The sequence below is a fragment of the Sturnira hondurensis genome, unplaced genomic scaffold (assembly GCF_014824575.4).
Source record: "Sturnira hondurensis isolate 20B ecotype Veracruz unplaced genomic scaffold, ASM1482457v3 Scaffold0010812, whole genome shotgun sequence".
Lineage (NCBI taxonomy): Eukaryota > Metazoa > Chordata > Mammalia > Chiroptera > Phyllostomidae > Sturnira > Sturnira hondurensis.
In genome coordinates, this window is record NW_028083443.1 from 1900779 (window position 1) to 1927841 (window position 27063).

At 36.7% G+C, this 27063-nt stretch overlaps 1 protein-coding gene across 3 annotated transcripts in view; it reads right to left on the reverse strand.

Annotated features, from left to right (window-relative positions):
• Positions 1–27063, reverse strand: part of MYCBP2 (MYC binding protein 2) — a 264592-nt gene that overhangs the window by 104237 nt on the left and 133292 nt on the right. For all 3 annotated transcript variants that reach the window (XM_037059374.1, XM_037059371.1, XM_037059373.1), the window contains 11 exons: positions 25063–25284; positions 20841–21032; positions 18447–18653; positions 15439–15570; positions 13627–13805; positions 10559–10701; positions 8990–9090; positions 8115–8333; positions 5612–5837; positions 5060–5178; positions 2462–2549 (listed from right to left, as the gene is read on the reverse strand). In XM_037059374.1, the coding sequence (XP_036915269.1) occupies positions 2462–2549; positions 5060–5178; positions 5612–5837; positions 8115–8333; positions 8990–9090; positions 10559–10701; positions 13627–13805; positions 15439–15570; positions 18447–18653; positions 20841–21032; positions 25063–25284 (1828 nt within the window). The remainder of the gene's footprint in view (positions 1–2461; positions 2550–5059; positions 5179–5611; positions 5838–8114; positions 8334–8989; positions 9091–10558; positions 10702–13626; positions 13806–15438; positions 15571–18446; positions 18654–20840; positions 21033–25062; positions 25285–27063) is intronic.

Sequence of the window (27063 nt, forward strand, 5' to 3'; positions counted from 1 at the left end):
TCCTCTCCATTATTTTAGTCCCTCGCCTCACTTCGTGATCCACGTCTACCGCAGCGGGCTGCGGCAGAGCCCTGGCTGGTATAGCTCAGTGGACTGAGCACGGGCCTGCAAATCACACATAAAACAATGGATAGAAATAATATGACCTTATCAATAGAGCAGAAAAAACATTAGAAAAAAAGACAACATGCATTTACGATTAAAACACCCAATAAAATGGGTATAGAAGGAACATATCTCAACACAATACAGGACGTATATGACAAACTCTCGGCCAATAGTGTATACTCAAAGGTGAAAAACTGAAAGCTTTTCTTTTAAAATCAGAAACAAGACAAGGACGCCCACTCTCACCACTCTTACTCAACAAAGTTCTGGAAGCCTGGCCAGAGCAATCAGGCAAGAGAAAGAAATGAAAGCATCCATATTAGGAAGGAAGAAATAAAAGTGTCACTTTTTGCAGATGACATGATTCTGTGTACAGGAAACCCAGAAGGCTCCACCAAAAACTATTAGACACAATAAACAACAGAGTAGAGCTGCAGGAATACAAGTTTGATATACAAAAATCTACTGCTTTCCTATGTATTAACAATGAAAATTTAGAAAAACAAAAACAATTCCTTTTGCTACTGCAACCAAGAAACAAAGTTAACAAAGGATGTGAAGGACCTATACTGAAAACTACAAACCATTATTAAAAGAGATTGAAAAATGCAATTCCCATTAAAATTCCAATGTCATTTTTTAAAAGAAACAGAACAAAAACCATCAGATTCATATGGAACCACAAAAGGGCCTGAATAGCCAAAGCAATCCTGAGATAAAAGAATGGACAATAGTGTGGTGAATGCAGGGGGAAGGAGTATAAAGGGACTAAATGGTACTAGGAAAAGTATATATTAAAGACTTAAAAAAAAAGGAATGAAGCCGGAGGTATCAGACTTCAAATTATACTACAGAGCTATAATTATCAAAACGGCATGATACTGTCAGAAAAACAGACATACAGACCAATGAAACAGAATTGAGAGCCCAGAAACAAAACCACATGTATATGGGCAAATAATTTTTCACAAAGGAGCCAAAAACACACAATGGAGAAAAGAAAGCCTCCTTAATAAATGGTGCTGGGGAAATTGAAAGGTCACATGAAAAACAATTAAACTAGATTACAGTTTGTTCCCATGTGCACAAATCAACTCAAAATGGATCAAAGTCCTAAATCTAAGATCCGAAACAATAAATTACACAGAAAAAACATTAGTACTGAATTTATGAACCTTGATCGTAAAGAACATTTTATATAAATTTGACTGCCAAAGGCAAGGAAAGTAAAGGTAACAATAAATGAATGTAACTATATCAAGCTAAAAGTCTTCTGCAATGCAAAAGAAACAGACAACAAAACAAAAGGGCAATCAGTAGAATGTGAGATTATATTTGCAAACAAGAAATCCAGCAAGCAGTTGATATTCAAAACATACTTAGAACTCATACAACTCAACACCAACCAAACAAACAACCCAATTAAAAAATGGGCACAGGACCTGAACAGATACCTCTCTCAAGGAGACATACAAATGGCCAACAGATATATGAAAAGAAGTTCAACCTCATTAGCTACTAGGGAAATGCGGATCCAAGGTATACTGAACTACCACCTCACACCTGTTAGAATGGCAGTCATCAACAAGACAGGTAGTCACAAGTGTTCAAGAGGCTGTGGAGAACAAGAAACCCTCATTCACTGTGAGTAGGAATGTAAACTAGTACAGCCACTAGGGAAAACAGTTTGGCAGTTCCTCAAAAAATTAAGAAAAGAACTACCACATGACCTAACAGCCCCTTTTCTGGGTCCCTATCTTGTGAAGATATATACACCCTTAAGTTCACAGCAGCATTAGTCACAGTGGCCAAGACATGGAGACAACTAACGTGTCTGTCATTAGAGGACTGGCTAAAGCAGACACAATACATACACAATGTACAATGGAATACTCCTCAGCCATAAGAAAAGGTGAAATATGGCCATTTGCAACAATGGATGGTCTTTGAGAATATTATGCTAAGTAAGTCAGTGAGACAAAGCTAAGAAGCATCTGGTTTCACCCACATGTGGGATATAAAACTGAAACTCATAAGGAGACAACAGTATGGCAGTACCAGAGGGAAAGTTGCGGGGGAGGTACTAAAAGGTAAAGGGGGAGGAAAATACTTGGGGATGGAAGATCATTTCACTTTCAGTGGCAGGCACACAATGCAATATACAGCTCATGTTATCAGAGAAATGTACACTTGAAACATATACGATCAATATTAACCAACATCACCCCAATAAATTTAATTTAAAAAAAATTCATTTTGTTAATCCATTTTCAGAATGTTCTATAATAAGCATATTATATTCTTAAAATTAAAAAAAATCATAAACAAACACCTAGTACGTGACAAGACTCACCAATAGGAAGTGCCAGGTCCTTTTTCATCAAAGCTGCTGCACAAACCCCACCTAGATTGGCTAACTCTTTTTCCAACTGAATGACTCCCTGTAGAATTACAAAAATGTATCAGCTGCTTTAAATACATGTTTGGAAGATAAAATCTGGATAATTAGCAAATGTAACTTGCATTTAAGCATAACTTTGAAACTGTTACGAAATGGGTTAGCTAATGGTTAAATTAAGAATGGAAGAGCTTCAACATTATGTCTTATTCTAGTTATTACATTTGGGCCCAAAGGTTCATCATTCAAAGAATTTTTCATTCATTTTTGAGTGAACATAATCATATTTTCACCTTGCATTAGTATATGATTTTTAAATGTATTTCATTGATTATGCTATCACGGTTGTTCCATTTTTGTTCTTCCCTCATTCCCCTCCACCCTGTATCCCTCTCTCACCAGCACTCCCCCACCTTAGTTCATGTCCATGGGTCACACATGTTAAGTTCTTTGGCTTCTCCATTTCTCATACTATTCTTAACCTCCCCCTGTCTATTTTGTACCTACCATTTATGCTTCTTATTCTCTGTACCTTTTCCCCCACATCCTCTACCCACTGATAATTCTCCATGTGATCTTCATTTCTGTCACTCAGTTCCTGTTCTAGTTGTTTGCTTAGTTCATTTTTGTTTTTGTTGGTTCAGATGTTGATAGTTGTTGTCATTTTACTTTTCATATTTTTTATTTTCTTAGATAAGTCCCTTTAACATTTCATATAATAAGAGTTTGCTGATGATGAACTCCTTTAACTTGACTTTATCTGGGAAACACTTTACCTGCTCTTCCATTCTAAATGACAGCTTTGCTGGATAGAGTCATCTTGGATGTAGGTCCTTGACTTTCATGATTTGGAATACTTCTTTCCAGACCCTTCTTGCCTGCAAGGTTTCTTGTGAGAAATGAGCTGATGGTCTCATGAGCACTCCTTTGTAGATAACTCTCTCCTTTTCTCTTGCTGCTTTTAAGATTCTCTCCTTATCTTTCATCTTGGGTAACTTAATTATAATGTGACTTGGTGTGTTCCTACTTGGGTCCAATTTCTTTGGGACTCTCTGAGTTTCCTGGACTTCCTGGAAGTCTATTTCCTTTGTCAGACTGGGGAAGTTCTCCATCATTCTTTCAAATAAGTTTTCCATTTTTTGGTCTTCCTCTTCTCTTTCTAGCACCCAGTACGATTTAAATGTTGGAAGGTTTAAAGTTGTCCCAGAGAATCTTAAGTCTCTCCCCATTTTTTTGAAATCCTGTTTCTTCATTCTGTTCTGGTTGAATGTTTAGTTCTTCCTTCTGTTCCAAACCATTGATGTAAGTACTGGTTTCCTTCCCATCACTGTTGGTTCCCTGTACATTTTTACTTCACTTTTCATAGTCTTCACTTTTTCCTCCATTTTGTGACCCTACTCAACCATTTCTGTGAGCATCTTGATTACCAGTGCTTTGAACTGTGCATCTGATAGGTTGGCTATCTCTTCACCACTGAGTTGTATTTTTTTCTGGAGCTTTGATCTGTTCTTTCACTTGGGCCATATTTCTTTTTTTCTTGGCACACCTGTTTGGTAGTAAGGGGTGGAGCCCTAGGTCTTCACCCAAGTGGAGCAACCCAGGTCACTGCACTGTGGCACTGTATATGGGAGAGGGGTCTGAGAGGGAACAGTGTTGCTTGATTGGGTCTTGGCCAGATTTCAGTCACTTCCCCCACTACTTGCAAGCAAATTGGGCCCTTCGGGTGCTGATTCCTGGGTGGGTGGGTTTGTGCACATTCTAGGACCCTGTGGGTCTTTCTGAGGAACTCTTCTATGAGGCTGGGAGTTCCTCCCTCCACCACACCCCCACAAGTTTTTTTCAGTCAGAGGTTTTGAGGCTTTACTTTCCCTGCATTGGACCCTGGGTTGTGGGGTCTGTCTGGTTCCCCAGTTGATCCTCCTGGTCCACACTTGAATGTGGTACCACCTAGTCTGCAATCCGCCACCTTGCTGGGTCTGCCCCTGCTGCCTGGTCCTCCAGCCGCTGCCTTCTGAGAGTCCTCTCCACCCGGCTGCTGTCTTCACCCCTCCTACCTGTCTGAATGAGTGTTTCTTCTTTAACTCCTTGGTTGTGGGACTTCCATAAAGTTCGATTTTCTGGTAGTTCTGTTGATTTTTTAAAAATTTGTTCTTGTTCTTTTTTTGGTTGTGTGAGAAGGCACAGTGTGTCTACCTGCACCTCCATCTTGGCTGGAAGTCATATTGTATGATTTAAAACATTGGTAAGAGTTATTAAGTTATTCCCATTGTGAAGTCAGGTTCAATTATTTATTCAGAAAGGCATATCCAATTGAGCTGGTTTGGAACAAGTATAACTATACTGAGTGTTCAAAGGCTCCATTCTTTTCATGTATTTAAAGTATCAAAAACAGACCACTGAACACAATTAAACTACAAAGTATTTTAAATTATATGCCCTAGCTCAAAATACATTCCAGGCTTCTTATTTATAGGCAGCAAACAAATTTAAGGCAATAGCAGCCCTTAGCAACACAATCTTCCTTAAGAGAATGAGATGATAATTCATTCCTACCTCATCAGGTCCAGGGCTAAACTCATATCCAATTGCGTAACATTTGAAACCATAGAAAGAAGCCTTGTCATCTTTCACGTAATCTGATGCAGTCTCCAATGAAAAAAGGGCCTCATTTCCTACAAAAAAACCCAAACTAACACTGAATTCAAAATCTGAAGGAACGTTATCTTTTTCATTTATTTTACTTTTTCATTTATTCATTTATTTCATAAGATTTCATTTATTTATTTTAGACAGAGAGGAAAAGAGGGAGAAAGAGAGGATGAGAAACATCTATGTGTGGTTGCCTCTTGCACGCCCACTACTGGGGACCTGACCTGGCCCGCAACCCAAGCATGTGCCCTGACTGGGAATCAAACCAGTGACACTTTGGTTTGCAGGCTGGCACTCAATCTACTGAGCCACACCAGCCAGGGTGGATACATAGCATGTCTTGAAGAAATTCTTCTAAAACTCAAATAAACATTTTCAATGATTTATTCTTATTAAACCCAATTATCATAAACGCATATATTTTACCAGAAAAGAGAACAGAAAAAAATAACTTGCCTGGCAACACTAAAACCATAGTAGGCCACCCAGAAGATCCTGAAAATTTCTTCAACTCTATCCAGGAATTAAGATTTTCATGGACAGATGTCAGTTTTGGTCCGTATCCTGAACTCTGAATAGTTCTGACGGGAATCAACAAACGGAGGGCATCTTCTGACTGCGCAGTGCCACACTGAGGGTCAAACTCAATTGTCATCCACCGTACACACTCTGGAAAGGTCACCTGTGGTCAGCAGGCAAAAGGACACTTGCATTTGTTAAGAATAAGATTTTTGCTTTCTACTTAAAAACAGGACATAATACTGCAAAGATGATGCTTTCAAGCATATCTGTAAAATAATTTTTAAGTGGGGAACTAACAGAGCAGTTTAATATGATGAGAAATCAAAGTATTAACATTCACTATCAACTATTTTTCTCTTGCTTGCAATACCTACTGTTTTCCACCTAATATTTGGCTGATGTTACATTAACAGTATTTGTAAATACATGTTGATATCATTATAAATGTACTACAAAACTACTTAATATCCATAAACTTTCAGGTATCTGATTTTCTTATGGAATAATTTACTTATATAATAAATTTCCCATTTCAGTAAGTACATACTTAAGGAATATAAGTAGGTAAGTCAAAATATAGTAATATTAATGAAAAATGAATAAATTACTAAAACCTAAGGTTTTAGTCACTTTAAGGTTACTTACCATTTATATGTCTATTATAAATACTTCCTTTCATCAGCCAAAACCTTCATATATTATGAGAATATAAACACACACACTTATGATAAAAACAAAATTTTTCTACTTTCCTAACCTGTAGTTTTACTGTATACACAAGTTTATGATAACATATATGCCATGCATTTTTAAGGCTACTTTTAAGCTTCTGTCACCATCACCACAGAAAAAAATTTGTCTATGAATTAGCTGTAGAGTATAATATGAGCCTTAACAATTTCTTAAGCATAATATTACCCTAAAAATACCTAGAACTAAGTCAAATATTTTTAGTAATGGATTTTTATAATTTTCCATTTGAATGAAAAGTTCAGCCTTGGATATAATAAAGCAAATATAAATTACAACTCAACTGAGATACCATTACTCCCCTTATGTGGGCGAATGGCCCCCAAATCAAACACACACTGTTGGGGAGGCTGTGAGGAAACAAGCACTCTCACTCACTGTTGGAGGGAACACAAAACAGTATATAATTTCAGTGGCAAGGAGCCAAACTACATGTGCACTCACCCTTGTCTCACCTGGAAGTAGAACCTAATCAACAAAACAAACAAGCAAGGAAAATACAACTAGGGACATTGAAATAAAGAACAAACTGACAGTTACCAGAGAGGAGAGAGGAGAGGGATAATAACGGAAGAACCATCAAGAGGAATGTTGGGAACCACTCTGCCTGGTTTCGGGAGTTGTAACTGCCCCCCATGGCTGGGGCTGAGTGAACAACCTCCCGTCTGTGAGCCACTAAGGAGACGAAGCTTATCTCCCTGGCTTAGGAGCGCTGCTTCGGCTTCATCCCCTGCCCCCAACGCTTGGTTGTTTAGTCAACCAATGCTTGGAGGGCTGAAACAAAGAGGGAGTGATGGACCCTCACCCCCCCCAGCTATTCTGACATAGCCCAAGTCCCCATTTCCATCTGGGAGAAGCGCTTCCTGGCTCTAATCCACTTAAGCCTAAAACCTATGATGGGGGAGGTGGTGCAGCCCTTTGCTGGCTGGAGCGGGATCCCGGGTGATGGGGAATAAGAAATAATTCCTAAAATCCTGTGAAACCTGCTTTTGCTAAGAGTGCTTTCATTCATATATGTTAAGGGTCCGAGCAGGAAATGAGTATGTCTCCCAAAGTTTTTGCAACCCCCTTTCCTGACAGACACTGACTCAGACTAAACCCTCAGATTTCTTTCAAATGTTATCTACTGTTTGATCCTTGCCGCCTGTATTCTTATGTATTACAACCCAATAAAAGCCATTAAGGAAGGGGCTCCTGGCCTTTCTCCTCTGAGAGATTGGCCACCTCTCCTCCCCAAGCAGATCATGTCTTGGTAGTTTCACTTTCATCCGTGGTGGACGGGGGGTCTTGCTGGCAAAGTTGCCCCCACAAAGGAACACGTATAAAGGACACACGGATAAAGTCTAAGTGGGTAGGTTCAAGGGTGGGAGGTGGGGATGGGTGGAGCAGGGGAAGAGGGGTGGAGCAGGGGGAGGAGGGTGGGGGACATTGTGGGGTGAAAATGGAAACAACTGTACTTGAACAACAATAAAAAAACGAGAACAACTCTTATAAACCCTGTAACTATACTCTTTAATGATGACAATTCTGTGTATCTGACTATATCTAATTACCTTCTAATTCTCTATAAATACTATAAAAGAAGTTATATTTCTGAGTAGAGAGAGGCTAAGTATCCTTTAAGATATCATTCTAGAACATCAAACCCAATTTTAAATTTAAACTCTCCCTAAGAATCAGTGCCTACCTTGTAGTGCATCACACATGCAGGTTTATAGGGGTGTTCACTCTCTATGACAGCATAGTGATTAGAGGTTGTACAAGCAGAGAGGCCTTGTTCGGGCTGGTTTCCTGTGGTGCTGTCTGTGGACTGATTAGGATTGAATGCAGGGGGTGCATACTTCTGATTCAAAATGGCAACTGAGGGAAGCAACTGTTGGACAAGGCCAAAGACTTCTACAGCCACCTAGTATAAAAAAATGATTAAATGAGATGATAAATGTGAAAGTTGCTTTAATTGTTGGTTATCCTTATTACTAAGACTTTCCATGTAGTTTCTTCTAAGGGTTTGACAAGAAATTTGTTCTATGGGAAAAAAGATTCATCATAGATGTCTTAGATGTTACATGAAAATAACCTAATCTGTATTTTTAAATACTTTTGCCTTTTTGTGTCTTGCAGTGAACTGTTTTACTCAATAATTATGTGAAAAAATCAACAGTTTATAATTTCTTCTTTGTCTTGAGTATTTCACAATTTAAAAATACTCCTATTCTTTTACATTGCTATTTCTATTCGAAATGGAGATTTGGCATCAAATTCATAAATTTAAAAATCTCAGGTAACTTAAGCTTCCTATAATATCATATTCTGAAATATATATCCCATTCCCAAATTCTTCAAACATAAGGCCAACATGTAAGTACAGTAATCCAGTGAAAAATATTAGTAACACAGAAAGGTTTAATAACTTCTACCATTTAACATGTGTCTATCTCTGCTTGGTAACCTGTAATCCAGGTGCTTCAAAAATTAAAGTATTCTTATAGGAAAGATACAGAGTCTAAAAAGTGATTTTATTTCTTAAAAAAAGATTCAAAGATAGAGAATTACATTACACACCTTGGGAATAGCAGCAGCTACTGGTCCAATGTAGGCTATAATAAGGGGAAGCAGCATGGAAAACAGACTGGAAGAGCTAAGCAGTTCTGGAATGTCATCAGCTAAAAAAGACATTAAAACTGTAGTTAGAAGGTCATCTCATTTTAATGAATATATGCCATACTAAATTAATATTCTGTTACCTTGAGCAAAATTATAGTTGATGTCAACTGAGTGCTTATAAAGGACCTGGCATGATCGTAAGGGCTTATTTACATGTGTTACCTCAATCAATAAGAAACTTTTATTATACCCGCTTTTGAGAAGGGAAAACCAAGGCACACAGTGTTTAAGTATCTCACCCCAGGCCATATATCTATAAAATGATAGAGCCAGGATTAGAACCTAGTAACAATCATGATTTTAAAACACTGCTCCTGGTGCCACACACAGCTATAAGTGTGACATTAGGCAGATGACTTAATCTGTGGGTAGGCCTCAGTAACCACCTATAAAAGATAACAGCAGTACCTCCCTCAGTGGATGTTGTGAAGATTGAGTTAATACACATAAAACACTCAGAACAATGCCTGCACATAAAATGTTGGCTATTAAGCTACAAGGCCTTCTCTTTTTCCAAGGAAAGTACTTCGCTGATGGACATTTTACTCATTTTCATCCATAAACATGGCACTGGGAAGATAAATTGACTCCAAATTGTAAAGACCTTTATGTTAAAAACCAATCAATTATTTCCAAATTACTTGTTTCTAGGTCAGCTGTTGCATCAGAATAGGCTAGGCTCTAAAAAACAACAACAAAACCAACAAAAATAACCCCCACAGTTTTCTAGCCCAGCCTAAAATCCTAATTTGGATAGGCTGAATATTCATTTTTAGCAAATTTCCCAGATGATTCTGATATGCAACGAGGCTCAGGAACAAATGTTACAAATAACAGTAACGTGGGGTGGGTAACAGTGAATGTTTTTGTAAACACAACTCCACTGCCAGTGTGGAGGATGACTAGGAAAGCGCACAGGAGTAAGGGATAGATGGCGGAGAGATTATTAGGATGTTATCCATCCATGAGAAAGAGGACATGTGCTTGCACCACGGCAGCCTGAACTAGGAGAGAACAAACAGAGTGGAGAAGACAAACTGGAGATTTTCCAGTGGTAGAGCTCAGTTTGGACAGTGAGTTAGGGGAAATGTTTAGAGATACCCAGACTTTGGGTAAAGGTGACACCATTACTAGAAACAGGACACAGAAGAAGAAAACAGGTCTAAAGGAGAAAACAAAATGCTTCTTATCTACAGAAAGAAGGATAAAGTCGACTCAGTCCTAATCAAGAGTTCTTCTCTTGCTAGGTTAACTAAGCAAATAATAAGTACCAGATGACTGCTTTTGAACTTTCTAAAAAACTTCTGCATTATTGTATGAAATGTATAACTGATCCAAAATGAATGTATGTGCATGTGCAAATCTATAATGAATAAAACACTTTGGAATTCTACATACAGTTCCTCTTCCATCACTCTGTGCATAATTAATCTAACATGATTATTAAAAAAGTAAAAAAAATCTTACCATCCACAGCAAGAGCTCTGTGCAAAAGGTCTTTTGCAGCTCGAACAACGGTGCTTACCACAGAGAGAGCTCTGCTACAGTTTTTATCTTCTTCATTGGCTTTACTCAGAAGTTGGGACTGTAAATCTCCATCGAATTCACTCCTATAACATGAGTAACACATGAGATAATTTTACATGGTAGGTAAAACATGATCGAACTCTAGGAATCATATCTAAAGCAGAGCTCCTCATTTAAGGTTAAAAAAGTTAAGGGTCTCTGGTTCAATTCCCAATTAGGGCACATGCCTGGGTTGCAGGCCAGGTCCCCAGCAGGGGGTGCATGAGAGGCAACCACACACTGATGTTTCTCTCCCTTTCTTTCTCCTTCCCTTTCTCTCTCTCTAAAATAAATAAATAAAATCTTAAAAAAAAATTAAAGTGAAAAAAGTAAATATGCAATTATATACCCAATAACTTAAAGGAGTAACAAGGCTTCAAAGAAGAAGAAAGCAGAATAATGGCATAAAGTTATTCTAAATAAGATGAAGGAGAGTCTATCTTAAAACCGATAATAAACAAAGGCCTCATTTATGTTTTAAAAAAATCTGAGGGAAAAGTATTTATGCAAAAGGAACAGTAAGACAATTTCTGACAGAAGATTAGTGAGATCAAACAACAGAACGAAGACAACTGTATCTGGAATGAAAGGAGAAAGAGTGAAGAGTGATGAGGTGGGAAAGGCAAACAGAAGTCAGATCTTGGGAGGTGTGTATGCCACAGTAACAACTACACTTTATACTGGAATGCAAATGAGAATTTATGAGAGGATTTTAAGCAAGGGCAACTTGATATGATTTACATTAATATGAGATTGCTCTGGCTATGCTTTGGAGAACTGACTGTAGGAGGCAACGTGAAAGGAAGGAGGATCATTTAGAGGCTGTTTACGTTACCCAGATGGAAGTAATGTTTTGAATGAGACTGTTAATTTTGGGAGTAATATGACATTTTAAAAGTACAGCTACCAAGACTTGATAAACTAGATGTAAAGCATGAGGGAAAGAAGGAAGTCAAGAATGACTCTAAGGAGTTTGGCTGAAATTGTGGATAAGGAGGACTAATTCAGATACACTGAACTAAGCTGTGTCTTAGCCAACTACCTAGAGCAGGCTTAACATGGAAGTGTGACATAGAGGTATGAGTGCGATTGCCCGCTTACAAACGCCAGGACCACAGTTTCAGTGCGCCTTTAGGCGAGGTGTTTAACCTGTGTGTCTCAATTCCTTCATCTGTAAAGAAGGGGCAGGAAAAGAGCATCAGAGTAGGCCAGGGTACTGTGACGAGTAGCTGGGACAGCACAGGTAAAACAGAGCATTGCACGGCACACAGTCAGTGCTCAGCCCACATTAACTGGCATCATCCTCTCTATTACTGCCACTCAGATAAAAATATCAAAGAGGGGCTCAGAGGAGAGGAGAGCCAGACATATATACTTGGGAGCCATTGAAATAAAATGGTATTAAAGTTAAGAGATTTTAATCTTTTAAAACAATTTTTAAATTGAAGTTAAGGGTATTTATATTAAAGCTTTGTAAATACAATCAAGGTAGCTGAAACACTGTATTTTGCAGACAATATAAAGCTTGAATAGCAGATGATGTTTTTTTTCAATCCTCACCTGAGGAAGTGCCTACTGATATTAGAGAGGGGAAAGGAGTACAAAAGTTAGGGAAGAAACATGGATCAGAGGAAGAAACATTGGTCGGCTAGCCACCTCTTATGTGCCCTGACCAGGGACCAAACTTATAACCTAGAGATATGTGTCCTGACTGGGAACCCGCAACCTTGTGGTCTACGCAGAGGTGTCCACCCTGTGGTCAGACGGCCAAAGGCAGCCCAGGATGGCTGTGAATGAGGCCTAACACAAAATCAAGAATTTACTTAAAACAGTATGAAATTTTTTGGTGATTACGTATAACTATGTATTTAGTGTGTGGCCCAAGACAACTCTTCTTCTTCCAGTGTGGCACAGAGATGCCAAAAGGTTGGACACCCCTGGTATAGGACAATGCTCCAACCAACTGAGCCATCTGGCCGGGGTGGACAGCAGATGCTTTTAAGGGACTCTCCAGCCTTCAAGATATGTAACTCTTCTCTTGTGTGTGATTATGGTTTTTAATCTATGGTTTGAGAAAGAGATAAATGTAGTGTTTATTTTAGCATTATGCAACAGAAAGTTTTTATGATTGACGAGAAAGGACTAGAAAGCTTTTGCATCTCAGCAGCAGTGTGCCAATATGTAGCTATTTCACACCTAGTATTTTAATTCCATTTCACAAGCAGAAAGGAGGCAGAAAATCTACACCCAGGGAAACAGGCAATGTTTCTATATTGTTTATGAAGGAAAAAGAGGAAGTAGCAAGGCTGGCAAGTGATGTGCAACTTCAGTGACTTGATGCTAAGTCAGGTTGAGGATAAACGTGCTGATGGGTAGGCACTACTCCCTAGGATTCCAGCTAAGTTGCTACAGGAAAATTTAGAGTCAGTGAGAAATAATACATTTAAATGTTTTTTAACCCCTATCGTTTTAATTTCCTGCTGTTTACATAAGGAATGATTTTGTTAAACATATTACAAAGAATATGTATCTTTACATATTGTAGGGCCCTAAGAACTAGATTCACAGACATCAAAATATTCTGCAGAATGTACAAAAAAATCAAGGCAATACTAATACTTGGGTAAGTTGATTATCAGTTTAGGTATTTTTAATAAATAAGTAAATATATTTCATTTAAATTTGAAACTGCAACCACAAACTATAAAAGTGACAACAGTATATACACCCAGTATGTAAATTTCAAAGGTACTACAGAAGTAATGGCAAAAAACATTTCAAAGCATTCACCATTATAGTAAAACTACTACACATTAAGAAATGAGACCTTTTAATATGAATTAGCACAAGTACTATGTGCAAGAGAGACACACTGAATAATTCACTTACAACTACTATTTATCTTGGTAGTAAGATGTGTATGTTCTACCACTTTAAAATAGTTACTTCATCTGTAGACACACACCCACCTATAGTAAAGTATCTGTGGAATCTGTCCTCTGGTTTGGTTTGTGCCATTACTACTCAAGCTGCATGTGCTGAATGTAAACGTCACACCATCAGGGCACTGAACTGTGGTCATTCCTCCATCTCCATTGGCCGTTCGGCTCCCGTAGTTCCTCAAGCGCACAGCGTATTTGACATTTTCCTTCACAGTAAAATGTAAAACATACTTATATGTATTCATAATATACAGAAAATAAACAAAAAGAACTCTGCAGTAAACTGGGCATATATATTTAATTTCTTTCTTATATACAGAGATGACTCGGTTAAATGAGTCTTTAGTGAATCAAACAGGATGATAACTAATACACTGATATCAGTTATCACTGATAACTAATGATAACTAATACACTGATAACTAATGATAACTAATACACTGATATTTATTTTTTAACAGAAATTGCCTTAAAGTACTTTTTGTGACTTAACTATATTAATCCTTAAAATGACCTCACAAGGTAGCATTATTACTCCTACTTTACAGATAAGGAACCTGAGGTACAGAGAAGTCAAGTAACCTGCCCAAAGTCACAACGCTAGGACTGGAGCACAGGCAGTGTGTGCCTCTAGTTCCTGCTCCGAATAACACTGTAAAGAGCACCAGCCTTGCCCTGGCTGGTATAGCTCAGTGGATTGAGCACGGGCCTGCGAACCACACAATTGTGGTTCGATTCCCAGTCAGGGCACATGCCTGGGTTGCAGGCCAGTTCCCAGCGGGGGACTCACAAGAGGCAACCATACATTGATATTTCTCTACTCTCCTTCCCTTCCCCTCTAACAATAAATAAATAAAATTTAAAAAAAAAAAGAGCACCAGCCTTAGTAAAAGGTTATAAATACATAACCTTTTAAGACAATCCTTTGCTTTGATGAATTTAACTTCTGAAACAATTTTAAATGACAGAGAAAGTAATGGTGAGTCCAAAATATGTTTATATAAAGAGATCATCAAAAACAGAATAGGCAGGCAGACATGGGAGAAAGCACCCGTAAGAAAAAGCTGTCTAAAACATGACGCACTGCGCACAGAAAATGTGAGGCACAGGTACTGGTGTCTATGGCTCCTTGTGATTCATGATACGAACTTCACAATGAAAGGTTTTTGGTTTTTGGGATCCAAACTCTTTTTGATGAAGTTTCTGTTGAACTCATGTAAAATTTTGCTTTATAATGAGACTTATTACAGTTGCATTCAGAATTACTTTAATGTCAAGTAAAGTTTCTGTTTTGATAAAGTGATTTAGTGCTAGGCAATTAAGTTATGTGAAGTAATAACAACTTTAACAAGACTATTTGTTAAGACCACTTATTTTTTAAATGAGTGTTGGCACAGCAAGAGAAGGAAAGACAGGAAGTAATATTTACTGAGTCTCTAAACTGTGTCAGACATTGAGGCAAGTGTCCATTATTTAACTTAATCAGAGCAGTGCTACAGTGTAGGTATGATATCCTTCCCAATCTACAAGTATGTCTCAGATTGGTTAAATGATGACATGCCCCATGTCTTAGACTTACTAGGTGAAAGAGCAGGTATCCGAAGCTAGGTCTACTTGACTCCAAAATCGAACAATGCCTTTCATTACACAATACTTTTTACTATACCAGATTTTATGAGATCTTTGTAATGATAGAATATTATACAGTATAATAACATGAATATAGTAGGTACTCTAAGACATTTAAAACACCACATAAAGGAACACTTTTTGCTATTTTTTGAGTAAACTGCAGAATAATACCTCTTACTTTCAAAAGAAATATATTGGTAAAATTACCTTTAAAGGAACAGCTTTGTCAAGTCTGATCTCGGCAATATCACTGGGCGAATCATCTGTTGTATAGGTTCCTTTGACTAATTCTAGAGAGGTCCATCTGTGAGAATGAGTTGAGTCTCCTGCATGTTCACTCTATTAAAACAAACCAAAACAAAATCCACTATACTCTTTACCATACCAGTAATTTTGACTTATAATCAAAAACTGTTTTAAAGCACTTTGGTCACCTGAACATAAAATTAAGTATTAGCATTTTACCTCCACACAAATTTTTTTTGAGTACTCAATAAACTACATTTTTCTGGCCAGTCAACAACCTAAATCATATAAAATGGGCTTCTTTCATCTGATATCCTAAAAGGATTCCCACCTCTTCATGAGAATAATGCTGTATCTAAATACAGAGCTTAATGACGTAGAGAAATAATTAATTTAAATTAATTGCTCAAAAAACCAAACACAGATTGCTACTTATTAGGAAAAACTATCTTCTGTCCCCTCAATAAAACTTTGTGAAAACTCAGGTACTTCACAGAATACAGCAAAATATAGCTAAATCAATAAATATCTTTTTTAAAAGAATATTTTATCAGTTATGCTATTACAGTTGTTACAATTTTCCTCCTTTACTGTCCCCTGCCTGGTACCTCTTCCCTTCAGCAATCCTTTTGCCCCAGTTCACGTACACAGGTTGTGCATATAAAAGTTCTTTGGCTTCTCCATTTCCAATACTGTTCTTAACGTCCAGGTCTATTCTGTACCTAGTAATTACACTTCTTAATCCCTGTACCTTTTCCCCTATTCTCCCCATTCTTCCTCCTCACTGATAATCCTCCAAATGATCTCTATATCTATGATTCTGTTCCTGTTCTGGTTGTTCACTTAGTTTTTTTGTTTGTTTTTGTTTTTTAGGTTCAGTTGTTGATAGTTGTGAGTTTGTTGTCATTTTAATGTTCATAGTTTTTATTTTCTTTTTCTTAAATAAGTCCCTTTAACTTTTCATGTAATAACAGTTTGATGATGGTGAGTTCCTTTTTTAGTCTGGGAAGTACTTTATCTGCCCTTCTATTCTAAGGGTAGATAGAGTAATACAGGTTGGATTACTGGATTACTGGATAGAATAATCCAGGTTGTACTCCTTGCTATTCATCATTTGAATACTTCTTGCCAGTTGCTTCTTATCTGCAAAGTTTCTTTTGAGACATCAGCTGACAGTCTATGGGAATCCCTTTGTAGGTAACTCTCTACCTTTCTCTTGCTGCTTTTTAAGATTCTCTTTTTATCTTTAACCTTTGACATTTTAATTATGATGTCTTGGTGTGGACCTCTTTAGGTTCAATCTGTTTGGGACTCTCCATGCTTCCTGGATTTGTATGTCTAAGTTTTCTTTCATTGTTTTTTCAAATAAGTTTTCAGTTTCTTGCTCTTCCTCTTCTTCTTCTGGCATCCCTGATTCGGACGTCAGCACCTTGAGAGATGTTCCAGAGTCTTATACGCTCTTCATTTTTTGAATTCTTATTTCTTCCTTCTGTTCTGATTGTTTATCTCTTCCTTATGTTCCAAATCACTGATTTGAATTCCAGCTTCCTTCCCTTCACTGTTGATTCCCTGTGGATTTTTCTTTTATTTCACTTACTGCAGCCTTTGTTTCTTCCCTTATGTTTTTGCCATACTCAGTGATTTCTCTGAGCATTCTTACTACCAGGTATTTTGAACTCTGCATCTGATAAGTTGGCTATCTCTGTTTCACTTAGTTCTTTTTCTGGAGTTTCATTTTCTGTTCTTTCATTTGTGCCATCTCTCTTTGTATCCTCAATTTGGCAGCCTCCCTGTGTTGGTTTCTGTGTATTAGGTAGAGCTGCTTTGACTCCCTTAGCATACCTGTTAAGTTGTATGGGGCAAAGCCTTAGGTATTCACCAGCGTGGAGCAACACACTTCACCATTTTGTGGCTGTAGTGTGGAAAGGGGTCAGAGAGGGGACAATGCTGCAGCCTGGTTTCTGGAGGTGAAGGGACAATGTTGCAGCCTGGTTTCTGGAGGCTTGCCTGGCACTTGCCCCATTTCCAGTCACTTCACCCACTTTCCATTTGCAATTGGCGCCTTTCTAGCTGTTGCCCTGGTGGTGATTCCCAAGTGGATAGGTTTTCATACATTCTAGGACTGGGTGTGACCTTTAAACAGACTCTCCCCAAGTGACCAACAGTTTCTTCCACTGCCCCAATCCCCACTGGTTTTTATAGCCACAAATTATGAGGCTTTATTTCCCAGTGCTGGAACCCTGGGCTGTGTGGTCTGGCCTGGGGCTGGGATCATTTGCTCCTAAGGTATCCCTCCCAATTTTTATCTACCACACATGAATGTGGGACTCCCCATTCCGCCACTGTGGCTTCTCCATGACGCACACTGCATCCTTTCCACTCTGACTCCCCATCCCGCACCCCTCCTACTCATCTGGATGAATGTGGCTTCTTTAAATCCTTGCTTGTTGGACTTCCATACAGTGCCATTTTCTGGCAGTTCTGTTTTTTTTTCTTAGGGTAGTTGTGATTGTTCTTGCAGTCCCTTGGGGAGGCAAAGCATCTCTTCCTAAGCCTCTATCTTGACCAAAAGTCCCCTCAATAAATGTCTTTACTAAAAGTCATCCATTAGCACTCTATGACGAAGTTGCTTAACTATGGACAGAAGTAATAAAACCAGTCTGAATATCACTCTTGTTTCTTGAGAACTTACAACAGCAAAAAAATTTACTCAAGATTGTAATCATAGCCTTAGCTATATAATTTCTAGTCTTTTCAGTTAAAATCTTCAAGTGTAAAAAGTATAAGGAAGACTGACCCAAGATGGCACAGAAGCAACCAGGTAGAATTGCTCTCTTTCAATTTCTTTACTGTCATCCATCTATGACTGTTCTGCAAAACCCCCAAAGATTTTTGAACTACCATCCTATGATAGAAGTCCTAACACCCAACTCACACAGCAACATGAACTCTGTAAGAGTGCTACTTACATCGTCAACCAGCACCTCTAATTCATATTCATGAATTCCACCTCCTCCATAGACAGAAAAACCAACCACAACTATTCCAGGTTTGTCGACTGAAAAACAGATGGCATCAGGGGACCCATTCCCAGTATTCCAACTTCTTCCCTGACTTGTTTTTGTGAATCGGTTAGCACTGGCTTTAACAGAGTGAAGAGAATTAAGTCCGTCAATCTGTGAATGAGAAAAGCAATTATGTCAGTAGTCTAGGTGAGCATTAACAACATACCTCTAACAGAACTATTCAAAGTTTCTGAGAAGGTCAACATGGTAACATACATTAACAGGTGGGTTGAAACCTTGCACAGGTACATTCCATTAAGAGACTAACCAGCAATAAAACCAGATTTTATCATTTTATATTCACAAATCAGTATCATTTAAGAGTATTTTCTTTTTTTAGTCATATAAACTATACATTTCACTTAATTTATAATGTCAGAACTATAAACTAATGTTGTCACAGTCATACCGTAAGAACTGTTACTCACTTCGAAAGGAAATACCAAAAAAAAATTCATCAATACTCTATAGACCAACAGATTTCAATCAATGCCACAGAGAGCTCCAGAACTCTGCCGAGACGGGTATTCAAAAGAGAGGCGAACGCAGGTCCCCTCTTTAGTCAGACCATCCCTACTCTCATCTGTGGGTTTTCAAGTAAGACTTTATTTGCAGAAAATGTTCTGTCTTAGGTATCAATGACACTAGTGTATACAGTGATATTATAACTCAGCATTCAATATTTTTGAATATGTTTACAAATATGACCTCACTAATTAGAAAAGGCGTTCATTAGAGAAGATCAGAGAACTTATTTTGGTTTAAAAATGGTCTTTTAAATTCTAGATCCTGCTGCTGTTCTAAGTTGGCTGCAAAAAATTTGGAAGACCTACAAGAGGAAGAAAAGTAAAGTTTATAATTATAGCATTACAAACTGCTCTGGGAAAGAAATAAATATGGATGTCTAAGACAGGACCTTTAGGAACTTCCAAGGTTGTGTATGAGGAACCCGACATTTTGGGCATTCCTTTTCAGTAGGAAGGTGAGTTCACAGGGAATAGTGAGATAGTAACATTCTGAGGGGTACCCATGCACTGCAAACTTTTTCTTTTGGAATCTATTACAGCAGGGAAGGATACTAGGCTAAATGAATAGGTAAAAAAAATTAGTTTTTAAATTTCCTGACAGGGCTTCAACGGCATCCAAGTCCAAAGCCCAAGCTCACTAAGAAATGGAGGAAGTGCTTCCCAGGGTGAGGGACTGAAACCTCCTCAGGTGCATTACTCACTCAAAAGCTCTAAAGGCTAAACCATCGTGATGAATCGATAGTGAGTGTAGACTGGATGGGTAAGTTCAGAATAGATTCTACAGTAAATCTACAGATAAGAAAAAGCAAAGACCAGGAATTATAAAAGTAAAATAGAGAAAAAAATTCCTTTGTAAGAACCTTGAGACCTGGAACCACTGATTATATGCTAGTTATTAAATATTCATTGGAATGATATAATTCATATTATGACATGATTTTCAAAACCAATGTACTGTCTGCTTTTGGGGGGGGAAAACAGCACCATTTACCAAATTCAGCCAAAATGTTTAGATAACTTATAAAGATATTGTAGGGCAGTGAAATGGCAAAATATGTTACTTTACAGAATGTAAAGGTACTTTAAAATGTTTCAAAATGGTCTTCTTAAACATAATACTTGATCCTTTTAAAACTTTTTGATGATGGATATACAACCATGTGAACGTACTTAATGTGATTGAACTGTACACAGAAAAACAGAATAATGAATGTTCTGTTATTTTTTACTATGTTAAAAAAAACTTGTGACTTACATATGTGCCTAGGGTCAATCAAGTGGGCAGAGCTAAGGTTTGAACCCCTTTACCTTTCCCACATTACGTTTAGTAGTACTCCTACTTCCATTACTCTTTATGCAGCAACGCAAACTATTTTTGCTTTTATTGGGACATTGCAGTGGGGCTGTGTGCTATGCAGCAGCTAAGAGAAAAATGTATATGCTTGTATTTTGTATTACTGTAACATCCTTGGTCAACTGGTGAAAGGAAGCAAATAAAAGCAGAGAAGAGAGATAAGGAAGAGAAAAACTGTCTAGCTAACTTAAAGGCTTTTTTTTTTTTAAAGAAAAAAACGGGGGGGAAAGGATATAAGCGGACTAAATGGTAATGGGAAAAAAAATTCAGTAACAAATCAAAAAAAGACAAAAAGAAAAACAAAACACCACAGTGGGATTGAAATCAGTTTCTATGAAGCCAAAATATATGAAAAAAAGAAACCATGTGGGAAGTATAATCATGTGCTTATTATCGGATCTCAAAATGAATCCTTACCTCAGACCCCAGGGCCGACGCGGTCAGTTCACTGACAATGCTGGCCAGTAACCCACAGGTGTTGGAGACCAAGTGGGACGAGAACAGCTCGCTTTCCCTCCGCAGGCTGTTCCTGACTGGGAGCACAACAATAACCAGCATTTTCTCCAGAACTTCACGGAAGCTTGTCATCCCTGAGATATTCTCTTCACTCTATGATACATGGGGGGAAAGTTCCAAGCTACTGCTTTATTTCCTTCATATGAGCAGCACTCGATTTCAAAATCTTCTCTTTCTAGATGAACGCTTTAAAATTCAGACCTGAGTCTATGTCTGTAAATCCATCCAGCTGTATGTGGAGTCATTAGATCTACTTTTTACTTAAAAGTCCTTTTTGAATTATTAGGCTCTGTATATCATAAGGACCACACATTTACAAGGCATGTTTTATTAGCTTTTTGTCATTTTCACTTACTCTTTTAACTTTTCAATAATAACTCTTTATGAAAAACAGAATAAAACTCTTCCCATTTAAAAGGCTTTCTCTATGGTCAAGAATCCAATCTCAGATAATTATTTCTGGTATATCCGGAGGTAAAACAACTAAGAAATATTGTAGTTTGCACAAATCCATTTTCTAACAAAAATCTTTCTGGTACATGTATGTCACCAAAAGTATGAAATTCTACTACAACTACTCCAATACAATTTTATAACTTCTTTGTATTTAACTTTATAAGTGAAGAGAGACAAATTCCAACTCCTACCAATGAAAAAAGTTCAAGATAAGAAATTAAAGAATGCCATTAAAGACCAATGGGAAAATACTTTTCATCCAGGAAAAAAAGGAGAAAGATGATTAATGGATTTTAACTGATACCCAGCACAAACATTCTTTATCTCCTTCACCATTCTCAGTATCTCTTAGCCCATGGTGGACAGAGAGCAAAATGTATTTAATTTCATCAAGGGCCAATAGTGACCAACAACCCTTTTAGTTTCACTGTGGACTAGGGAGTCAAGCAATTTGGATCTAGCTTCAGTTTCTTCATGGTGACTCAACTTCATCTATAAAATCAGAGAACTCTTTGCTATGATTCAGAGATCAAAATTACTGTGTGGGCACCTAAGCAAACAAATTCTTCCACAATGCTTATTATATTCCACACTGCTTTATAAAAGACATTATATTATATATACAGATGCAACAAATTTCATAAACTCATAAAACTTCAAGGTAGAAAAGGATCATAAAGTTATTATCACTCTTCCAAAGACAAATCAAATATGTAAATGAGTCTACTTTCAGTCCATTAAGGAAAATTAAATAAATTTTTAGTTAAAGTCATCAAGCGCATTATTATAAATCATTTTCAATGTCTTCCTTAATGTATAATCTTAGACTGGAAAAAAATAAGTCATTTAGAGATCATCTTTCATCTTTTTTTTTAAGATTTTATTTATTTATTTATCTTTAGAGGGGGAAAGAGAGAGGAAGAGAAACATCAATGTATGGTTGCCTTTCGTGTGACCCCTGCTGGGAGTTGGCCTGCAGGGAACTGGCCTGCAACCCAGGCATGTACCCTGACTGGGAATCGAACCACAATCCTCTGGTTCGCAGGCCCGCGCTCAATCCACTGAGCTACACCAGCCAGGGCCTGTCTTTCATCCTTAAGTTATTTGTATTATCCATTTGAACAAGATCACTGTAACATTTTGGTCAATTTCTCATGTAATTGGTTTTCTTGTCTTTAAAATAATCAGTTATTAACTTTGTTAAAATGAGAATTCTTTTATCCCTACATCACTTTCATTCCCCAGAAACTTTACTTTCTGGAACATCTCAGAAAGACAGCTTTTGCTAAAACTCAATCCTCAATTGTCCTCCATTATCTACAGTCTTGTAGGAAGGTCTTTACTTGGGATGAAGGGGGTGAGGAATAAGTGGATTGTGTTTACTTAGTTATGCCTTCTAATTTTCTAATTAGTGATTGACAAGAAGCTTCCCATATAATCTCAACATGGAGTTCATTGTGTCAATATGCTTTTGTTAGAAGACCAAAAAGAAAACTGAAAATTAAGCACATCACCAGCCACAAAAGTTTTAGGAAAAGGTGATTTTATTCACTAGTGGTGGGGATTACAAGCTGACACCAGGTTTCTAGAAGGTACTTTGTCAATTTGTAACAAAGTCTTAACATTCTTTCCTTTGACTTAAGAATTTCCACCCCTAAAAATTTATCCTGAAAAAAATCAGCATGAATGTACATAAAATTTTAGTCAATGCTATTTTTAATAGCATTGTTTAAAATACTGAAATATGGGAAATATAAGTATATATATAAAGACTTGATTATAATTATTTTGCTACACTCAAATGGTAGGACTCGATAATATTCATTAAAAAGGGTAGAAAGCCCTGGCTGGTGTAACTCAGTGGATTGAGCATGGACCTGTGAAGTAAAAGGTTGCCGGTTTGATTCCCAGTCAAGGCACATGCCTGGGTTGCAGGCCAGGTCCCCTCTAGGAGACACATGAGAGGCAACCACACACTGATGTTTCTCTCCCACTCTTTCTCCTTCCCTTCCCTTCTCTCTAAAAATAAATAAATAAAAAATATTTTTAAAGGGTAGAAGAATACTAATTGGGATATAAATAGATATACAAATATACATTTACTAATTCTTAACAATCATCAAATGTTTTTAGTTTCCTAAAAATGTTTTTAAAATATTGTTGGGCCCTTGCTGGGTGGCTCAGTTGATTAGAGAGTCATCCCAATACACCTAGGTTGCAGGTTTCGTCTCCAGTTAGGGCACATACAAGAATCAACCAATGAATGTATAAATTAAGTAAAACAACAAATCAACATTTCTCTTTCTCTAATTAATAAATAAAATATTATTTAAAGTAATATTTAAAAAATGAATAAAGTAAATTTTACTCTATTTTTCAAGAAAATACTGCAACACTGCAGGAAGTCCAAAAGAAAACCATAGAATACTCAAAACTTTATCACCAAAGCATTATTTTCATTTCTCAGTATTCTCTTCCAGAATATGCCCTGCATATAGACTACAAAATGTATGCCTTTTGCATACATATTTTACAATCAGTCATCATAAAGCACTTATACTTTTGGTTGATTTTAATTAAAAAACATCTGCCTTGATACTGAATGTATATAGAGTTATTGTTTAAAACTAAACCATAATCTGTGAAATCAAAGTATCTAAATTCAACTATTTCACTTAATAATGTATAGTTAAGCCTCTAATTAAGGTTTTAAATATTTTTAATAAAACACACATGTAGCTTTAGTCTTCAAGTTATTTCCTCAGATAATATTCTTTGCAAATACTCATCGCACCGAATTAAAAATTCATTTTGTAAAAATACCTTCTATCTGCCCGAATTTCAGAGCTATGTTTATTTTTTCACTCTCGTGTTAACTAGGAGGTAATTAAAATTCCAGTAAACAGTAGCTGTGCAATAAATAGTTGCTGGATCATGTGAAGAAAAAGATTACTTACACTAATTACATAATGCCATAAACCACCTATAAGTTTAACAGGTCTTACCAGCATAGCACTTTATAGGAAATTTCTCTTAATTTATAGAAAATTTTCTCTTAATTTTTCAGTTGCTTCAACCAACAGAAAACTGCTATTGTACAATAATTAATTTTTATATTTTCTACTCCTTGTTTACCCGTATTTTAAAGATTAGTTCTCATTAACTTGTGAGCAATTATATATAGTTATCATATGTATTTGTTAATTTTCCCCATAGTGCTTTTTAATAAACCAGAAGCAGTTATTAGAGAATGTTTCTATGACTATTGTTTTATAATGCTTATTTTAATGTAATAAAATGTCATAAAAATGTTTTAAAAGTTATTTATTTCCTTAGAATTCTATCTTGGTAATATAAAATATTATATTAGAATATAAAACTTTCTTATAATAGCTGCAACTTTCAAATGTTCAGCCAAAAGCAAATACACAGAAATTCATTATATAACCCTCAAATTTCTTATAGGTTAGGAATCATTAAAAATAAATAGAAAAAAAAGACTATTCACTTATAGGTAAACATGAGAAATTTTTTCTTAATTTTAGTTCTTGAGAAACACATAATTATCTTGTAAAGATATTTACTGATGTAGAAGAATAACCAGGCTAAATATGCTTCCATTTATATTCTATTACTTCACTTATGAAGGATATTTCAGAAGACCTACCTGGCTGAGTTTCTCCATATGCGCTACCAAAAGGGGAAAACGGTGAACTAGTGTTGAGTCATTCTCTGTGCTAACTTGTTTAACGACTGATCGTAGCAGTACTTCTCCGTCATAGGCAATAGGGAAGATAGAAGTCAGCTTAACAGAAGTGTGACACAGAGCTGACATAACAGCTGCTAGAAGTCGACTACTTGATGTCTTGAAGTTTGCTTCTTGGATATCCTTTTGAAAACAAAAAATGTACCCCACCTAAGAAATACTGCATCAGTATAATGCAAGTTTCTGGATATATAAAAGGTAAACATCCTTTTAAATCATACCAAATTCTCTAGAATTCAACCACTGTAATTATCTTGTTAAAGGATAATGTTATACCAATACTTTAAACACATTTAAGTTACCACCCAATGAAGGTGAAAGCCTATTAAATATAATCAAGAAAACTCGGCCTCCTGTCCTCCAGTAAATGAGTTTAGATCTATTTACAAATCTTCAGAATCAGTCCTTTGATATATATGTTATCATATAGCAAAGGCATTTCCAGTAACAAGCACTGAAACTATTTTCCTCAAATAACAATTTAAATTATAATTCTATCCCACTATAATGTTTCACTGATGTTAATAACATCTTGCTAAGGTCACAAAATTATGTCATCATACTGCACAGTTTATTCAGGAAAAATTAGTAGCAAGTATGAGAATTAAAAACTTATCAACACAGGATATCCTAACTGATGAAGGAATTTGTATATTCTGTGTATACATTACTCTGTTCATCAAACATGTGTCACAAAAACAGGCTAAAAGTAAAACAACATTCTAAAAGTTAACTCAGTGTTTGTTAAAGTTAACCTAGTCAGTAGCATTTATCTATAAAAGATAAGTGCTAGAGATCTGCTATGTAACACTGTACCTATAGCTAGTGAATATTATATTGTGCACTCAGTAACCGTTCTTACCACAATAACATTTTTTTGAATGACAAGAAAAATAGTCAGTAGGTACATAACTAAAAAAGATAAAATAAAATGAAAACAAAGTTGCCAACCCAGATGTTATCACTGGAACACCCTTCCACTAGACTAGGATGTCCTGGTGACTGATGTCAGTCAATCTCTTGTTGAGGGTGGGGATGGTGCTCTACAAATACCAGTCCAATGTCGAGTACAGGTGGAGAGAACAAGACACCTTGTGTGTTCTTCCCAAACTTAGAGGAGCAATCAGTATTTCACCATCAATTTTGATGTTACCTGTAGGTTTTTTTGTAGATATCCTTTATCAAATTTAGGAAGTTTCCTTAAATCCTAGTTTGCTGAATTTCCATCACTGAATACATGCTAACTTTGTCAATGACTATTTTTGGTCTGTGGCTGGGAACCTGTGTGTGTGAAGTGCTGACCTAGGTTATAAATGGATTTTTGATTGTGTGGGTGGTTGGTGCAGAACCTAACCCTCACGTCGTTAAGGGTCAACTACAGTTTCTTTGTATCTATTGAGACCATATAATTTCCCCTCTTTATTCAGGTAATATGGTGATTTACATTGCATTTTGAATGTTAAACTACCCTTGCATTCTAAGATAAGCCCCACCTAGTACAATACATTTTTTATAAAGTTAGATTTGACTTGACAATATTGTCAATAACTTTCCCATCTATGTTTCTGAGTTGTATTTGTCTATACTAATCTTACCTTTTAATAGCTCTGCCAAGTTTTGGTATCAGGATAAAGGTGACTTGATGAATTACTTGAGAACTGTTGCCTCCTATATATTTTTAAAGAGTTTGTAACGGGTTGATGGTATTTCTCTCTGACATATTTACAAGAATTTTCCAATGGCAATATCTTGGACTAAAGTTTTCTTTGTGGTAGTCTTTGATTATTAAATCATAATAATCGTAATATTCCCTTAGTATTACTTTGATGTCTGATACATCTACTAGTGATATTCCCTATTTCATTTGTTTTTTCTTTCTCATTAGTCTCTCAATCAGACTTC